Raw genomic sequence first — 16,339 nt, forward strand, 5'->3', positions numbered from 1 at the left:
GTATTTTATGGTATGAACGTTAAGAGTTGAACATCAACCTAAATAGGATGCGTTAGACGGGCTTACGCAGCCACACGAGCACAAAAACATTCTGCATATAGAAATTTTGCTTTTTTTTTTTTTTCAATTTAGAACAAGAAGCGCCCTGTACCTTTTTTTCATCGTTTTTGTTTCCTTCTGAGTTTTTGCAACGAAGCGACGAGAGGGCAGCACGGCCAAACGGCTTTTTCCGGACCGCCTCAACCCGTCCTGCCCTGCACTAATATTAAAATATTAGCAGTATGGGTGGTATGGGTGGGGGTTCTCTCGAATAAAATTTGTTCTTTTTCCAGTGCTTGGTACGGGCCTGTTTTGAGCGAAAAGCATTTGGCATTAGCCAGTGTGGTTGCAAACTCATTTTTTTGGATTAAATTAATTCAATTGTTAAAGTGTGTTATGAGAAATTTTAAGTCGCAAGTAAGACGATTGGCTGCGATTCCTAGCCTACCCTGGAAGGGGGAGAGCAACTTCATTTTTAAACTCACTTCGCTGTAACGTCCAGGATAACCATCGTCAAGTAGTCATATGGGGTGGGTTCTTAAATTTTAATGTTAATTTTAAGTTATCATAATTTCTAATCTATTAGGTCTTGACAGTATGTATTAGAGGCACGTACGTATTTTGAACGAGCTCCTTGACGCTACTTGGGTAAATAAAGTATTGATTGATTATATTGATTGATTTCATTTACTACTTCCATTCGCTTTCTCAAAATATACTCTTCGACCTTCGGAGTCTGCGCTTTGATGCTCTACCTCTGAGCCATCGAGACTCTTTAAAGAGGATCTGGGGTATCACGAGGTTCGTATCTAGCACACGTTCTAAATACTGCTAGGATCATCAATGTCGAAATGTTCCCATATGTAAATAACTTAAAACGGTAAATTTCGAGCTCGGTAAAGATTTGGAGAAAGATGTTTCATCGTCCTATCTCACCTGGGTGAGACAAAGAAACATTTCTGAGTCCCCGAGGGAATCTAACCACAGACCTTCGGATTCATCAGATCAACGGATATTTCACTGACGATGTCAAATACTGAATCATGAAACAAGTAGATCTTTTCTTACCAGCTCTCTGAATGTTTCACAAGTTTTAGCTTTGCCTTATATATCATCAGTAACGTTCCTTTGACACCCGGCGGCTATAATATGTCTCGAAATGCAAAATGATAACAACTTTGAATTTTACGTAACGGCTTTATTCAATGCCAAACTATATACAAGCTTTCGTTAGTTAGTTTAGAAATCATTATCACTGTCATTAAGACTGTTCGCCTGAGAACCGTCGTCCCGTCCTTCCCCACGGCCATCATCCATGTCGTCATCATCGAGAAGTTCGTCGTCATCGTCATCAACTCCAATGTCGCTCTCTCCTGAAGAAAGTGAACCACTTTCATCCTGAAGAAATCATTAAAAAACCCAATCATTTACCAAAGGGACGACGTTGTACTTCAGCCGATGTAAACTGAAGGTTAAGAAATTGTCAGAGAAGGCTCGAAGTGACAAACAATCTTGCCGGTTCGAGCTATGCATGCAAAGTTCATGTCAAAAAAACAATAACAAAAAGATCTCACCTCATCTGAGTCAAGCCCTCCTCCCATGGAACCGAAGACTCGGCTACCAGCCTCGGCAGCTGAAGGCAACAAAACAAACAGTTATTTAGACGTAATATATACACTGTAACCCTGTGGTACACATCGGGGCGTGAGTAACTCCCTTTCTCTCGCGCTTAGTGTACAGCTGACGTCAGTTCCATGTTTTCCCGCGCCTAAAGTCGTTACGTTATGTTACGTGTTTGACACCTATTGCATAATCTTCTGAGTTTTGATTGGTTAATTGGGAAATTTACGTTACCAGTAACAGTCATTCACCTTGTGGTCTGGTAGCCTGTCGTGCATTATTCGCCTCGACAACAATTTCATCTTCGTCGTCCCCGACATCATCCAAATCTCCCAGTTCATTTCCGGCGTCAATCCCTCGGCTATGGTCTGTAGTTTGCATGTTCCTGATCGTTGCTTCTGACTCCTAAAAGATAGTGACGATTAAAAATAAACCAAACAAACAAACAGAAAAATTCATGTGAAAGTGTAGTGTGATCGTTCGGGTGAGTGTAGTCCTGAGAAGGACTGTTGTCGGTGGTAGTGACTGACGTTTCGACAACCTGTGCGGAAGTCGTGTAAAATGATTGGTCAGTTTTGCCATGATTTTATTGGCTGTAAGACGCTAGTGGCGTAAGTTGGTCATGATTGGTCTGTTTCGATCCGTCGGTAAAGTTAGGTCGTTCTGTTCGATTCGTTTGTAATGTTATATCGTGAACGAGTCGTTTGTATGGAGCCGGTAATAGTCGAAACCTGTTGAGGAGAGTCTGTTCTAAGTTAGTTAACCAGCTTTCCAGAGTCTGTCGTTGAAAGTAGTCAGTGCTGTAGGTTAGGCATTGCGCAGAGTCCCAGGCAATATTGTGGTTCGTAAGTCGGTGATGTTCAGCAATGTGACTATTGAAATTACCTTTCCTCGTCGTCCCCCCGGTTCAAGCCATTTACTGCAGAAAAATTCATGGGCACATTCCGATCTCCTAACTAACATCATAAGAATTGTATGATAGAGAGTAACGATAATTACTAAAGCAAAGGAGATTTTGAGATTGAATGGATTAATTGGCTATTCCAACTGACAAATGATCTTCTAATCGGAACAAAGATTTCCTAGTTTGATCAATCAAAAGCAAATTAAAATGCTAGCCGACTATTATAATTTGGTTCCCTCCAGGCTCCTTAGCATTACAGATGAGGAATTCCTTGGGCCTAAAATCAGAAAGTTTATAGTCTTTCTTGCCACTATTTGTTAAATTTTTTTTCACCTCAAATCTGTCTCTCTCCGCTCTGTTAATGTCTTCCAGTAGTTGCTCCATGTAAGCTAAATTGCGATGCTTTTCCATGAAAGTCTGAAATGAATTTTTTTTTTCATTTAAAATTGTAGTCATGTTTCTTTACATTAAAAATTAAATCACATTTCTTTACAGGAAAGTAGAACCCTCTAAAATTTGCCTCACTATAAACATGCAGCTTTGAAGCTCAGTTGGTAGTATCTGAGAGGCACGGGTTCATTATCCTGTCCAAGCCTGAATTGTTGCAGGCTTTCCTTTGTGATTCCTGCGAGGATAATGCCTTTGCTTAAAGATCACACAGTAGATGTCAAATCAGACAAAACTAAGCTTCTGAATATGGGGAACTCACTGTAGGTAATTAGTATTGCTTCATCGATTCATTTTGCTAAATAGTAATCTTAGTTTGGAAGGTAAAGGAGTGGTTATATTCTAGCAACAAACTTGCCAACAATCAAGAGCATGATGATCACCTCATACACTTTTTTGAGTTCCTCTTCAAGTTTTTCATACTCATCCATGTATGCTGGCCTACAGAGATTGGAAAAGAGAAAATATTTACAAAAAAAGCATTTTCTTCATTAAATAATCTATCAGCCTGCCAAGAGATTGCAGGAAATATATGACCATATGTTTAATGTTCTGGTTAACTGATTAAAAGCCTACGGTAACTATGGAACATGAACTTACAAAAGAAAAATCATAATAAGACTTTGACTAAATACAAAATTTCTCTGAATGGTTTATGGTGCACTCTCCCTACCAACCAGATAACAAGTTTGTTCTTGTAATCTTGGGTATCTTTCCTGGTTTTTATTTCATCTATGGTTTTTTTAAATTTTCTTTTTTTTTGTTTTTTTTTTGTTTAAGCACTTTATCAGACAATTTACAATACCATATCCACATTGAACTAAGTACAAGTGAAATTCAAACCAGGGATAACACTGAACCCAACTATAGGCCTCAAAGAAGAAAGGTTTAAAACATGAAAAAAGACAGCAAAGAAAACTGCATACAGGCTTCATCATCTAAAAATCTGATCCTCACATGGACTGACCAAATCTTTAAAATTAGAAAACATACAACTGTACCTGACAGTCTCTAAACTTCGCAATCTTTTCTGGTTCCTCTCCAGTTCTTGTTTTTTCTTGTCTATTTTAGCTTCCAGGTTAGCTTCATCAGAGGCAATATTGTCCAACATTTGATTAGTTTTCTTTATGTCATCCTTCAATGGGAATGGAAGTAATTAATTTTTGAGTTTCATTTATTTCCCCTAATAAGGGGCGGATCCAATAATTTTTGATTGGGGGGTCCAAACTTTAGTTCAGAAAGGACTGTTGGACTCTTTTGAGGCAAATTACTTCTCCCCCACACCCCCTCCCACCAGTCGCAGTTGCATGTTATAGTTCCTTGGTTGCTTACCATTTACTTGGATTCATTAAAAAGATCAGCCAGTTAAAAAGTGACATACGATCCTGTCGATGTAAGAATTTCAATTTCAAAGTTGTAAGCGTCAGGTCTGTTTGGGGGGGGGGGGGTTCCGGACCCTCCCCCTCAATCCGCCACTGCTAATAAGTGCCCAGATGCTGATCTAAAATTTTAGCTGAAAGGGGGGCTGCTTATTGGAAGGAAGGCACTTAAATCGAGGGAGTACTAATTATTCTCTTGTACTGACTCTGCTAGTTGAAGCTTAAAATGTCATAAATAAAGTTACTAGTCATGTGAATGGGCTCCAGAAAGCACTGTGTGGATGGCTGATCACTTCCTCCCCCCAAAACATACACTGAACCTCCACACTCCAAAATCCTATCCTCCAAGAGTATGCATTCAGTTTTCCAATAATTTCACTAAAAAATGCTTTCTCAAAATAGGGCAAAATTAAATTGAAATACAGTGTAACCAAGTAGAAAACAACCCAATCATATGATTATTTTTGTTTTCACTATCATCTTTCCCAAAAATAGGAGAACATACATGTATGTAGAAACAGGTGCACCTTCCATAAGCTTGTAAAAATGTTTATAATTTTCTTAACTTTCAAAAAATACCTTGGGAGTAATTCTCAGTTAGGCAGGATTCGTATTTAGTTGAATAATGCCTCACAAAGCTAAAAAACAGGGAAAAGCACACTACATGACCTCTAATTCATCACCTTAACAGTAGCAACACTCTTCTTGATACCGCTTTCCAGCTCATTTAGTTCAAGAGGCTTGGCTATGGCATTCGTTCTTAGTTCCTGATATAGAAACAAAGCCAAGTAAACCTAGGTATTGTTTAAGTTTAAGTTTAATTAATTCGCCATAGGAATGGCAGGAGAAAGGAACAGAACTTTTGTTCCAATTGACACCTAACCCCCTTTTAACCAACCATCCCACCCCAGGGAGGGCATCCATCACACAGTAATCTCGTGTGTGGGAAATTAATGTCTCCTACCCCAACCCTGCAGGAGACGGGACCTCCATTTATCGTCCCTATCTGAGAAGACTAAAAAGTCTAACCATTTGCAGATATTATTACAAAGGCAGCACTTTCTTCTCAGTTAATTAAAGACCCTGAGTGTTGGTCCGGCTGGATTTGAACTCACGACCTCCCACACAACAGTCCGGCACTCTACCAATTGAGCTAACTGGGAGGCGGTTGTAGTTATCATAATGGAGAAATCAAGCAAAAGGGACCTTGAATGATTATTTACCAGAAGAGATTATGATCTTTAAAATTTTGAGAGTTCTTGAAAGTTAAACTGGGAAGACCCTTACCACTATTATAAGATCTAAATCAAAATCCTTATTAGATTCTGAGAACACTGTTCCTATCTCTGATCCTAAAAAGATCAAATATTCACAGTTGCAGATACCCTCACAGCAGTTCAATCTTAAGATTTAACCATTAGTAAGGGTATATCTGAGGGACTGGCAGATCAAGTTGCCTACTGTTTCAAGCCAATAACTAAACTTAACGATAAGATACCCCAGAAACAGAATAACAGACTCACCCTTAATTCCACTTCTTTGCCTAGCAAATCATAAAGAGCAGCTCCCCTTGATGTTATCTCAGATGCAAGCTGACGAGATGCCTTTAAATCACTTATCTGAAAACAAATATGAAGGGTTCTCAAGCCGACCCATGCATGTAATGCTTGGTCAACAGGACAAAACATAGTTGGCCTTCAACATCATTTAATCTGTTACCCATCCTTGTTTAACGTTACATATTTGCTTCAAGTTTAAAAGTTGCTATGGTTGTTTAAATGATAGATAATTGTACCCTATAGATCATCAACAAAATAACTTAATTCTATCCATTGGATTTCTATGTCTTAATAAGCTGAATCATCCACATAATTTGATTGGTTCTTCTTCATAACCCGGCTAGTGAAGGACAGACTCATAGATGGCACTACCATTTATAACTTTTTGCTCCATCATTAAGTAAACTATATAAAACAAATAGATTCCACATCACCATGGTTCTGTACAACTTACAGTAGACCACAGATGACATCAAATAATATAAGAACATCAGTTACACACTTGGCTGTGTCTTGTGAGCTACTACAGTAACTTTTTCTTTGTTTTCACGTCATCTGTGATACATCACTGAACAGACACACAGAAACGTGGAAGCTACGTGTTTAAGAGTTAACAAAATGTATCACGCCATCATTTCATCAGATAGCAATTTTCTTGCCCAAAGTACTTTCCATCTCTCACACTTGAGTCTGGTAAACTCCAAACTCTGGTCACTTACTCTTGATGATATATCAAATGTCAAGGAATTCACATTGGACTCTTCAGCAGCCTAAAAATTAGAAACAAATTTTTACACATTTGCTTTTAAAATAACATCTTAAACTATACATCGTTTTCTTTTGGAAAAGGGCTGACTGTTTACATTGTATTTACTAAAAGACTGATGTCATTATTTACTGCTGAAACAAGGGGAAGAATTTGAAACAGAACCAAGAACCACATCGCCCAAACCTCACTAACCTATTTAAACCTAGATGCATTATTTGCAGAGGCTACATAAAGTTGGTACAAAAATTAGAGTTACATTATATAAGTATCTTTAATTTTAGGTTTACCTCATTTCCAGTATTAGTTTTCATAGCACTGTACAGGACAGATGTGACTTTCAGTAATTCCTTTACAGCATATCCATCTGCCCCATATAGCTTCTTGGTGTTCAGCTTTATATGTGCTTTAGTTGCCTAATATTGGATGAGAAATAGATTCAGGTGAACTTTTGTGAACAGTATAATTTGGATTTATTAAAAACTAGATCATTGGATAATGCAATTCAAGACTTTTTATTGGCTTAGCCATTATGGTATATAAGCCAATATACCATAATCTACAAATATGGTAAGCGTACGTGTCAGCAAAAAATCAAAAAGGAGCTAAAAAATCCGGTTTCTTCTTACAAAATAATTATTTCTTGGGGGCGTTTTTAATAAAACAATTATTCCACTCGCACTTGTTGGATATGAGATGATTATAGCCAACTCGGTGCTATGCACCTCGTTGGCTATCTATCATCTCATATCCAACGCACGCTCGTGGAATAATTGTTAAATATCAACAAAGTTGAAATGGTAAATTGGCCACCGTAATGATTACAAAAGCTGACGTTTCAAGCGTTAGCCCTTCATCATCACTCCGACGAAAGGCTAACGCTCGAAACATCAGCTTTTGTAATCGTTATGGTGGCCAATTCACCATTTCAACTTTGTTGATATATCCAAATTATTTCATTACCCCCACCGACGCAGCCCCAAACAGTTTCTTTAGAAACTATCAGCTTTTATTATTTTGTGAGCAGTGCCTGAAATGGTTACAACTTCTGTTAATTCTTGGAAAACTTCAGAATCAATATTGATATTTGAGAAGCCTTCATTTTTTAATGCAATTCCCTATCGCTTAGGGAGTTCATTGACTCTCTTGCTCATTCTTGAGATCTTGAATTTTATCACTTATGACTATTACATGTAAGATAATAGTTACAATAAAAAAAACGGAGTTAATATCATTACTCCAGCACCAATTTTAGTCTGTTATCAGTACAAAAGGATGTACTGATAACAATTGCCTGACTAGTGGTGTATACTTCATAAAACTGATTGTGTAATAAATTGCAAAAACTTTCTGGAAACTAATAATGTTAAACATACCATGAATTGAGCAACTGACTTAATGAACAGCACTCTGTCCTGTTCAGTATCAACGTCCATGGGTAACTCCACATTTGGGTCATACCTTTAAGGTACCAAACACATATTTAGCCCATAATGTCATCACACTATGATGAGTTCTTTGGTTGAAAATGAACAACATTGATTCCATTGGGTATGAAACCTAAAAATGTTAGCTCGAGGAGGAGTTTACAAGGAGTCTGTCATTAGAACAAATCAACTGGCCACATCATCGTATAGAATGAAAATGACACAATCTGATCATATAAATAGGGATTGTGACAACCCAACTCTAAAAAAAATACACCACCTTTTATTTTTTACATTTAGCAGTTGTAGAATAACTAAACAAACTTTTTTAAATTACTTTTGTACATGATACATGCAGTCATCCAGGCTTCTTACAAGAACATGATGCAATTTAGCTGGAGCATACACCAACAAAATTGTAAGGAATAGGGTTAGTAGCTTAAAATTCTCACATATCTACAGCTGTACAGTGCGAGCATAGACTAGTCAAGAAAAAGACTATTGTTGTTTCAAGTGAAAGTAATTATTAATTTTTGGAAAAAAATTGTAGACTCAAGTACTGTTTGTCCCCTCTAATTAGTTAGTTTTACTGATCATAATTGATAAACATCACTTGTGTCTTGCAGCTGATATTTATTGGGCAGGATTTCTGCACAACTCATACTCCATTACACTGTATGTATACAGTTCTTGGATAAAGAAAATGATGGCAAAAAACGATAGATTGTATTTGGGTGAACAACTTTGTTTTATAATAGTATGGGCTGGTGGAAATCTTATCATCTCATGTGCACATTTATTAAGACTTGGTTTTGCAAAACACAAACCTCCACGTTTCATTTTTGTCAGTGAAAGTAGCGTTAAATAAAATGTTAAGGTTTGTCTTCCTCTTAAATCACCTTTATTTTTATTACAAGGTAATGACAACCGATTGACATCAACGATTCAAGCCATAGGGGCGACTTTTAAGAGAGTTACAATTATCTCCTATACAAAAACAAATCACCTCATAACTAATAATTAAGTTTGTAATATTATAATGGTACGTAATGAAATGACTAGAATTTTGAAGGTTTCATTTATTTTTGCTTGGTTGAAAACTTTTTAAAACTGCTTTTAGAGGGTAATTAAAAACATAAATAAATACTTGACCTCTTGACAAGCCACATCAAGACTTCAGCCACCAAAGCAAAGTTTGGAGAACGAAAGTTCTCCATAGATATCAGCCGAGGGTAGCCCAGGGCACGCATCATTTCAGTGAAATCTGTGGGAACACAACCATTATTTTCCTTTGAATCACATTGCAATGGGTATGTTTATATGCAGATGTGAGGTATAACCTCAAAAACTTTCAAAAGCCAATAAATACTATTGATTTTCCACTTACTCCTCAAATCTCTGTACGACATTTTAGCCTCCGTGTTCGCTTGATAGACCTATTGCGCATGGCTTGTGGGAAACCGCTGATGAACTTGAGGTGTATTTGTTTACATGATCCCCATGGAGACGATCGATGGAGACAGTTCAATAAGAGAAGGGAAAATAAAGATGGCGGCAAGTCCTGGAGGTGACGAAGATTCGGTGTTCGATGTAGGAAGGCTATCTTTATTTGATCTCATTCTAGAGCGAACACGAGCTCAAAATAAGGTATATGAGGGTTTGAGCCCCAGACCGGACCAACACTCTGGTTCTTGCTGAGGAGAATGTGCTGCCTTTGCTATGATATCTGAAATAGACTGGTTAGACATTCTAGTCTTCTCGGATAAGGACGAAAACCCTTGGTCCCGTCTCCTGTTTCTTTTCTGTACCGGTTAGCAAGGGACGTTAAAGAACCCACACACTAATCACAAAGAGAAGGGAACGTAGCTCCCGGTGTTGTGTCTGGCCAGTTTACTGAAATTGGGGGCATCTGTTAAAATTACAAAAAAAAAATTGCAAACTTCTGCAAGCAGTCTGTTAAGTCTCCCGCAAAAAATTGTTAAGCGCTTAGAGGCTTGCAATAAGTGCTATATAAATTGTAATCTATTTTTTTTTTTCTCCAGGGGTTCCGTCGCAAACAATTTGTTCTTTTTAGATCGCTTTAAACTATCAATGCAGGCTCACTTAAGTTCCGGCTTCCAATGCATGTAGGCAATAGGAAACGCAAGCTAACTTGTTTCACAAATTTCTTTTTAGAAACAACTTGTACATCGACTGGTTTACGTGTCAAAAATCCGCCCGGATGTTAGTGACAGGAAAGAAATTGGAGGTGGTTATTTAGTTTTAACGTACCATGTAACATTTCATTGTACCCATCTTATCATGCTATTAAGAACAAACTAATGTGGTCTTCTCAGAATGTTTGCCACATCAAAGCAATAATATTTACAGCTTTATCATCCAAGTTAAACAAGAAATCTGAAGTAGTTTTATCACTTAAGCTTGATACGCGTGGATTTAGAGAGTAGATGTTGGTCAACCAGCTGTTTACAGTCCTTTGTTTAATTATTTATGAAAATCAACCGGAAAGAGCATTGGATAGCAATTTTAAACAGAGTACACGTAACTATTCAAAGCCTTTTTCCTTTTCAACAAAAATAAGAAGAAAATCCAATTTTTTAATAATAAGAGTTTATTTCTCCATAGATATTTTTGTACCATTTCTAGATCTGACTGTCAAAGGCAATTGTATTGATAGAGAACAAAATAAAAACAGTTAGAAAGAAGTAAATTGAGAATGACGTTTTTCGTCTTGTGACAAGCGGGGAACAAAGAAAACTTCTGAGTTCCTATGAGGAATTGAACCTCAGTCCTTCAGATTCCATGCTCCAGTGCTCTACCACTGAGCAGCAGTCAGGCTCAGAGACAAAAGAAGTAAATTGACCAAAATAGTGAAAACATGTAGAAATTTTCTTAACACACAGGTCAAGACATGAGTGGATGCTAATTATTTCAATAAATGAATTTCTCTGATACTTCAGTGGTTTATAATGAATGTTTTGGCTACTTTGTTCAATGCATAGAGACATGGCTTTATATTGTGATCTTAAGACAAACAGATATTTACTCAGATGGTGGAAAACAAATAGAAAAATAACAATGGTTAAAGGAGCTTTCTTTCACATCCTTAGCTCTCACCTCCTGATCACCTTGAATTCTTTACTTGTTTCTCAAATCATTTTCAGCTCACTATGAAAGACTTTTTAAGGAACTTCAGATACAAGTTCATGGAGAAGCAGTGACAGGACTGCTTTTGATATATCCTACTCATGTCATTCATGTAGTTGAGGTGAGAACATGTCTCAACTGCCTTGAATCCAAAGAAATTTGTGTTATTATGACTTAAGTAGATAAACGGTTAATACACGGAATGCTACAATAACTATTGCACACATGATAGATAAAGTTTCTCCTTTACTTTTGGAATGAACCAGGGTCCAAAGAGGTGTTCCTATATTAATTTTTCCCTGCAAAATTAACAATATTAAAGCAGTGGAATTAAAATCAATGTGGTAAAGGGGTTCATTCTCTTAAACATGTCTGTGTTTAGGAGGTAATGACTTGTATGACGAAGTGCTTGAGAAGTATTTTTTTATTATTAACGATAGTTTTTGTATAATTCTGATCTTCACGTAGTGGAATATCTCAAACAGATTTGACAAATTTTAAAGAAAAAAAATTGATTTTGCAGACCTCCTATAACATGCTCTTGAAAGTTATCAAAGACTTAGAGGAGGATGAACAATGCTACAGGTACAGTCGACAAACCACTGACCTCTACATTAGCACCTGAATGATGAAATAAAACACCTAGAAAAAAAACTATACTGTCTGTAAGTTAACTTAATGAACATGTGAAAGTGACTTTACTTACAGACAAATTTGAAAGAGAGTTGGCGGATGAAATTACTGTAATATGCAGTGTGTGCATGGAAAGGACAGGAGTCCAACTTTTTCAGTTAATACATTTAGTGAAAATCATGCTATTGGGTTATTTGCAGTGGTATGCTGTTGAATACAAAGTTACTTGTGTGTACTGGTGATGTATCCTTTTACGTCATATTATAACATAATCAGGTTGGCAAGTTTTTGGTTTTCCTCCAGAACAGCAGAGTATTAATATGATTAGAAAGAAACTGCAAGGTTCTTACATGGCAGACAAATTGTGAGAATAAAAATACAGTTTGGTGACTTTTCACTGGATTGGAGGTTAACTTTATTAAATTTGTGTGGTCACTATCTTGAAGGGTTTTTCTGGCAGGAACTCAAATTATTTCTGCAATACAGCTGCAAAATGTTCACAATAGTGCAATGTAGAGTTTTGTGTCTTTTAGAGTTGAGGGATTTTGGCAAATGACAAATTTATGTCCTGTTGATTTGGAAATGTAAAAGAAATTGGAGTTGCAAGACAAACTTTTGAATACATTACTGAGAACTCTGTCTGATGGTGTAGTTATACAAACAGTGAATAGTAAGTTGAGGTTCTGATATGACTGGCAGTTAAATTAAGTAACCTTAACCCATCAAAGCTCAACAATCGCCTCTTTGGACAATGGAGTTTTAGAACTCTCAATCTTGCTGTGTCAAGGATGCAGGAATTCACAACTAATGAAGCCATTGATGTTGTGGTTAGTGATAGATGTCATTTTTGTTAAATATTTTTATTGCCTTTCTGTAAGCTGTTCATTTTAAGTGTCAACTTCAACTCACAGAAGTGTGGACTTATGGAAGGTATCTGTCCAAATATCTACAGGAGGTTTTCCTTTCTAGCTAATATGTGATTGTTTAACAATTGTATATGGAATTTATTGCCTAGAACTCAAGGCCATAAATGAGTGCTGGTAACCATATCAATGGCCATAGGGATATTAAATGTAGGAAGTAGATCGTCATGTATAGAAGTTACCTTTAGAAACTTGATGATCAAGCAGGTGATCATAAATGCAGAGGACCCACTGATGGAAGGTATCAGTTCATAGGTATTAATCAATAAGAGGCACCGTATTGAGAAATATGCCTGTGCACTTTATTTATAACATAAATAACAGCAGTTGAAGTTTCATTTGTCTTTTAATCTTTTTGCTCTTCAGGTCACAGAAGCCTTAACACTTATCATTAAGCTAGCAGAATATTTGGCTAAACTACCAAAGGTTGGAATATTAAATATAGAACCTTGTCAAGAAGTTATTTGCGGAAGACAAAGGAAATTATTCCTAATACTACTGTAACAACATACTTCTCGAGGAATATGTCCACTGAATAATAATTTCTGAATCCTATAAAAGAAGTCAGAACTCACGATCAGTGATCTGCACACTTTATGACCCCTGTACAAGGAGAATGAGTGCATGTAAAGATATGCAAAAAGCCTTTGGAGATCCATTCTGCCACACGTTGTAGGACAGCCTGGCTTTATTCCTCTGCAGGCCTCCAGCCATTTCAAAATACAAATTCTGGTTTTTGTTAAAGTACCCTACCATAGAATGGAGAAAGGGGATGATTTTTTGCAGCAGTGACTTCTTTTAAACAGATTAAATAGTAAAAAAAATCCATGATTTTTATTATGCAGCTAAGGTTAGAGTTTTTGATTGTTTAAGGCACAGGATAGGGAAAGACAAACAAAAGGGAACAAAAATGAGGAATTATTAAACATGGATGACCATCATGATAATTTTTCTGTCCATTTCCATCCACTTGAGAGCTAGAGACACTATTCATGATTGCATGAGAAAAGATGAAGATGAATTTTTAAGAGAAAGTATTTTCATATCATTAAAGCGATATCCATGAAAAATAACAATCAATTGGGCAATTTTTCTTTTTAAAGTGAATGAGGCTTGTGGGTGGACTTTTTTAGAAAAATATGTATGTACAGTAACCATGCAGAATTTGTGGACTTGACTGAAGAGAACACCTTTAAAAGTGTTGTTTCAAGTCATGTACACTAATTCTGATATCAGTCTACTAGATGGTGATAGGATGTTGACATCCTTCCCACAAATTACAAGCCATATATTGCTGAATTGGCTTGTGTCATTCATTTGTGCAAGCTAACAACAAAAGCCTTAACTTTTAGAGTTTCTTTAGTAAGTTCAATTTGTCATAACTTATACAGTAAACTATTTCTGTTAATTTTTGTGGACTGTCAGTTATCACCTTTTATAACTCTTGTAGATCAGCTTAACAAATACCATGGACCAGTTACCTGAAAAAGTACCAGATCTGTTAGTAAGACAAGGTAATAAAACAGGAGCAAACTGTTGGTATCTGTAAGTATTTTAACTGTCAAACTTAGACATACATTTCTTAAATGCCATCCCTAATACTTGATCACCTGTTTGCAACTTATAAATTGCATCCCTGATACTTGATGATCTCTTGTTAGCAACTTATTAAATAGTATCCCTAATACTTGATGATCACCTGTTTGCAACTTATCAAATGGCATCCTTGATACTTGATAATCACTTGTTAACAACATATTTAAATGGCATCCCTTATACTTGTTTGCAACTCATGTAATGGCATCCTTGATACTTGATGATCACTTGGTACAACCCATTAGCAGAGTTCTTTCTCATGTCAGTCTACTTTTTGGGAAGTAAGTGAGAGGCTGACTTAAAACTTGCAACAAACTTTTTTTGTAATGAAGTCTCTGTTATCCAAGGCAAGAACATGCAGAAATAGATTTTTGGGAAAGTATCAGTGGTTTCATATTTTTAAAAGACCTGCTTTCTTTTGTCAGATCTGATTGAGTACATTTTGAGCTCACAAGACCTCAACGCACCTTCACAATACCTTAAAAGATATACAACACCAATTGACATCACATTGGACAGTGGTAAGGCAATGTGAATTGTTCTCGTGTGTTTATCTTGTTGGAAACTATTAAAAAAAAAATGGAAAAAATGTAGTTGCCTGGGATTTGTGCGCTCATTTAGTGAAGTCTGGGTTTATTCTCTTCATCCGCTTGAGATGTAATCAGCCAAATAACTAGCCTGTTTCACGCGCACACCAAACAGAGCGAAATAGGAAACGGCGCCATATTAGCGGCAGAGCGAAAGCGGGAGATGTTTGGGTCGTGTGAAACCTCCTTTTTTTCACTCCTCCGCAATCTCCTCCGCTACTATTGGTGCCGTTTACATCACTGTTTGTTTTACTAGCCTACTTGTAGCCGTACCCTCCCCCCGAGGAAAAACAGCTGGTTCTCAGTAACGTCGCAGTCAGAGTCGTTATAAGAAGCGAAGAGCAATGCGATTAGGGAGAAATCAAATCCGAGAAATCTGACGCGGAGTACAGTTGCCACTTGTCACTCTGTCGCTTAGGATCTGTGAGAATATAAGTGTTGAAATTGTAATCCATCGAATGGCTTGAAAACTCGCACTGTGACAATTTGATTCTTCTGCTTCAGCGCGCGACTCTGAAAATATTCAGTTTTCACCAGATCATAGATGTCAGAGTCATCGGAAGAAAGAACTCTTCTGATTTTTGCGACCTTCGATTTCATCTACTTGTAGACGATTCCGATTTTCGATTTTTTTTAAATTCGGTCGGAAGCGCGCGTAAGACTTCCACCACAACTCCGACTCCATCACAAGTAAAACAATTTTAAACAACGTTAAACTTTACCTTCATGTGAACCGACCTGGTTTGATTTTATTCTTCAACAGAATTGGCTTGGCCCATGCAGACAAGACTGTTCCCCTTAAGTTAGAAGTACTCCGAAAGGATTATTATAATCTTTTTTTATTTATTTATTTTTTTGTTCAACGCACTATTGTAAATTTTAAAATGTAAATAAATCTTTATACTTAAAAAGGCGAAAAGGAGTTTATAGTGTTGTACTGTGACTCTCACTTAGCGTCCGCTAATTACAAGGTTACCGTTAAGTGAAGGTTTTAGTAAACTGCAGCACAATAGTCGAGTTTTGATTGCTGGAGAACAATAAACGAAAGAAGAATTGGTTATAAGTGTGTGTTTTATGACTCGACTTACGCCTGTTTTGACAAAAAAAAAAAACCCTTGGTCGGTTCGAGTAGAAAAGTATTAAATACTTAGACAATCGTATCCCAAAATACAACAGAAATGTGATGCAAAACAAATCTCCCCTCTCTTGCCCGCGGGAAAATATGGGACCTTGAGCAACGCGAGCCAGCATAAGCTCCGCCAGCTGCGCCCAGGGTGACGCCCAGGGTGACGCCCGGGGTGACGCCCAGGGT

The 16,339-nt window shown here is 37.0% G+C and overlaps 2 protein-coding genes across 2 annotated transcripts; one reads left to right on the forward strand and one right to left on the reverse strand.

The window, feature by feature from the left end:
* Positions 1-1,222: 1,222 nt before the first annotated feature.
* Positions 1,223-9,598, reverse strand: LOC111329719 (intraflagellar transport protein 38). Its single transcript, XM_022934486.2, has 13 exons — positions 9,529-9,598; positions 9,294-9,405; positions 8,091-8,175; positions 7,005-7,130; positions 6,668-6,718; positions 5,913-6,008; positions 5,073-5,156; positions 4,012-4,145; positions 3,394-3,451; positions 2,897-2,980; positions 1,911-2,064; positions 1,614-1,672; positions 1,223-1,437 (listed from the first exon to the last, which is right to left on the reverse strand). Exons 1-13 carry the CDS (start codon positions 9,548-9,550, stop codon positions 1,279-1,281), a joined length of 1,224 nt encoding a protein of 407 aa, XP_022790221.1. The 5' UTR covers positions 9,551-9,598; the 3' UTR covers positions 1,223-1,278.
* A 35-nt stretch (positions 9,599-9,633) lies between these two features.
* LOC111329720 (testis-expressed protein 47) lies at positions 9,634-16,090 on the forward strand. The gene is made up of 10 exons (XM_022934487.2): positions 9,634-9,788; positions 10,317-10,389; positions 11,306-11,409; positions 11,812-11,873; positions 12,122-12,164; positions 12,650-12,748; positions 13,211-13,270; positions 14,295-14,358; positions 14,866-14,961; positions 15,791-16,090. The coding sequence occupies exons 1-10, from the start codon at positions 9,642-9,644 to the stop codon at positions 15,832-15,834; spliced, it is 792 nt and encodes a 263-aa protein (XP_022790222.2). The 5' UTR covers positions 9,634-9,641; the 3' UTR covers positions 15,835-16,090.
* The last annotated feature ends 249 nt before the right edge of the window (positions 16,091-16,339 follow it).

This window comes from Stylophora pistillata, chromosome 10 (assembly GCF_964205215.1).
Source record: "Stylophora pistillata chromosome 10, jaStyPist1.2, whole genome shotgun sequence".
NCBI lineage: Eukaryota > Metazoa > Cnidaria > Anthozoa > Scleractinia > Pocilloporidae > Stylophora > Stylophora pistillata.

Excerpts from the sequence above, each read along its gene's own strand:
- LOC111329719 (XM_022934486.2), bottom strand. The coding sequence starts at position 9,550 with ATGTCGTACAGAGATTTGAGGA. Across the intron at positions 7,131-8,090 it reads AGTCAGTTGCTCAATTCATG|GCAACTAAAGCACATATAAA; the intron begins GTATGTTTAACA and ends ATCCAATATTAG. Across the intron at positions 2,981-3,393 it reads AACTCAAAAAAGTGTATGAG|ACTTTCATGGAAAAGCATCG; the intron begins GTGATCATCATG and ends AATTCATTTCAG.
- LOC111329720 (XM_022934487.2), top strand. The coding sequence starts at position 9,642 with ATGGAGACGATCGATGGAGACAGTTCAATAAGAGAAGGGAAAATAAAG. Across the intron at positions 11,410-11,811 it reads ATGTCATTCATGTAGTTGAG|ACCTCCTATAACATGCTCTT; the intron begins GTGAGAACATGT and ends TTGATTTTGCAG. Across the intron at positions 12,165-12,649 it reads TACTTGTGTGTACTGGTGAT|CTCAACAATCGCCTCTTTGG; the intron begins GTATCCTTTTAC and ends AACCCATCAAAG.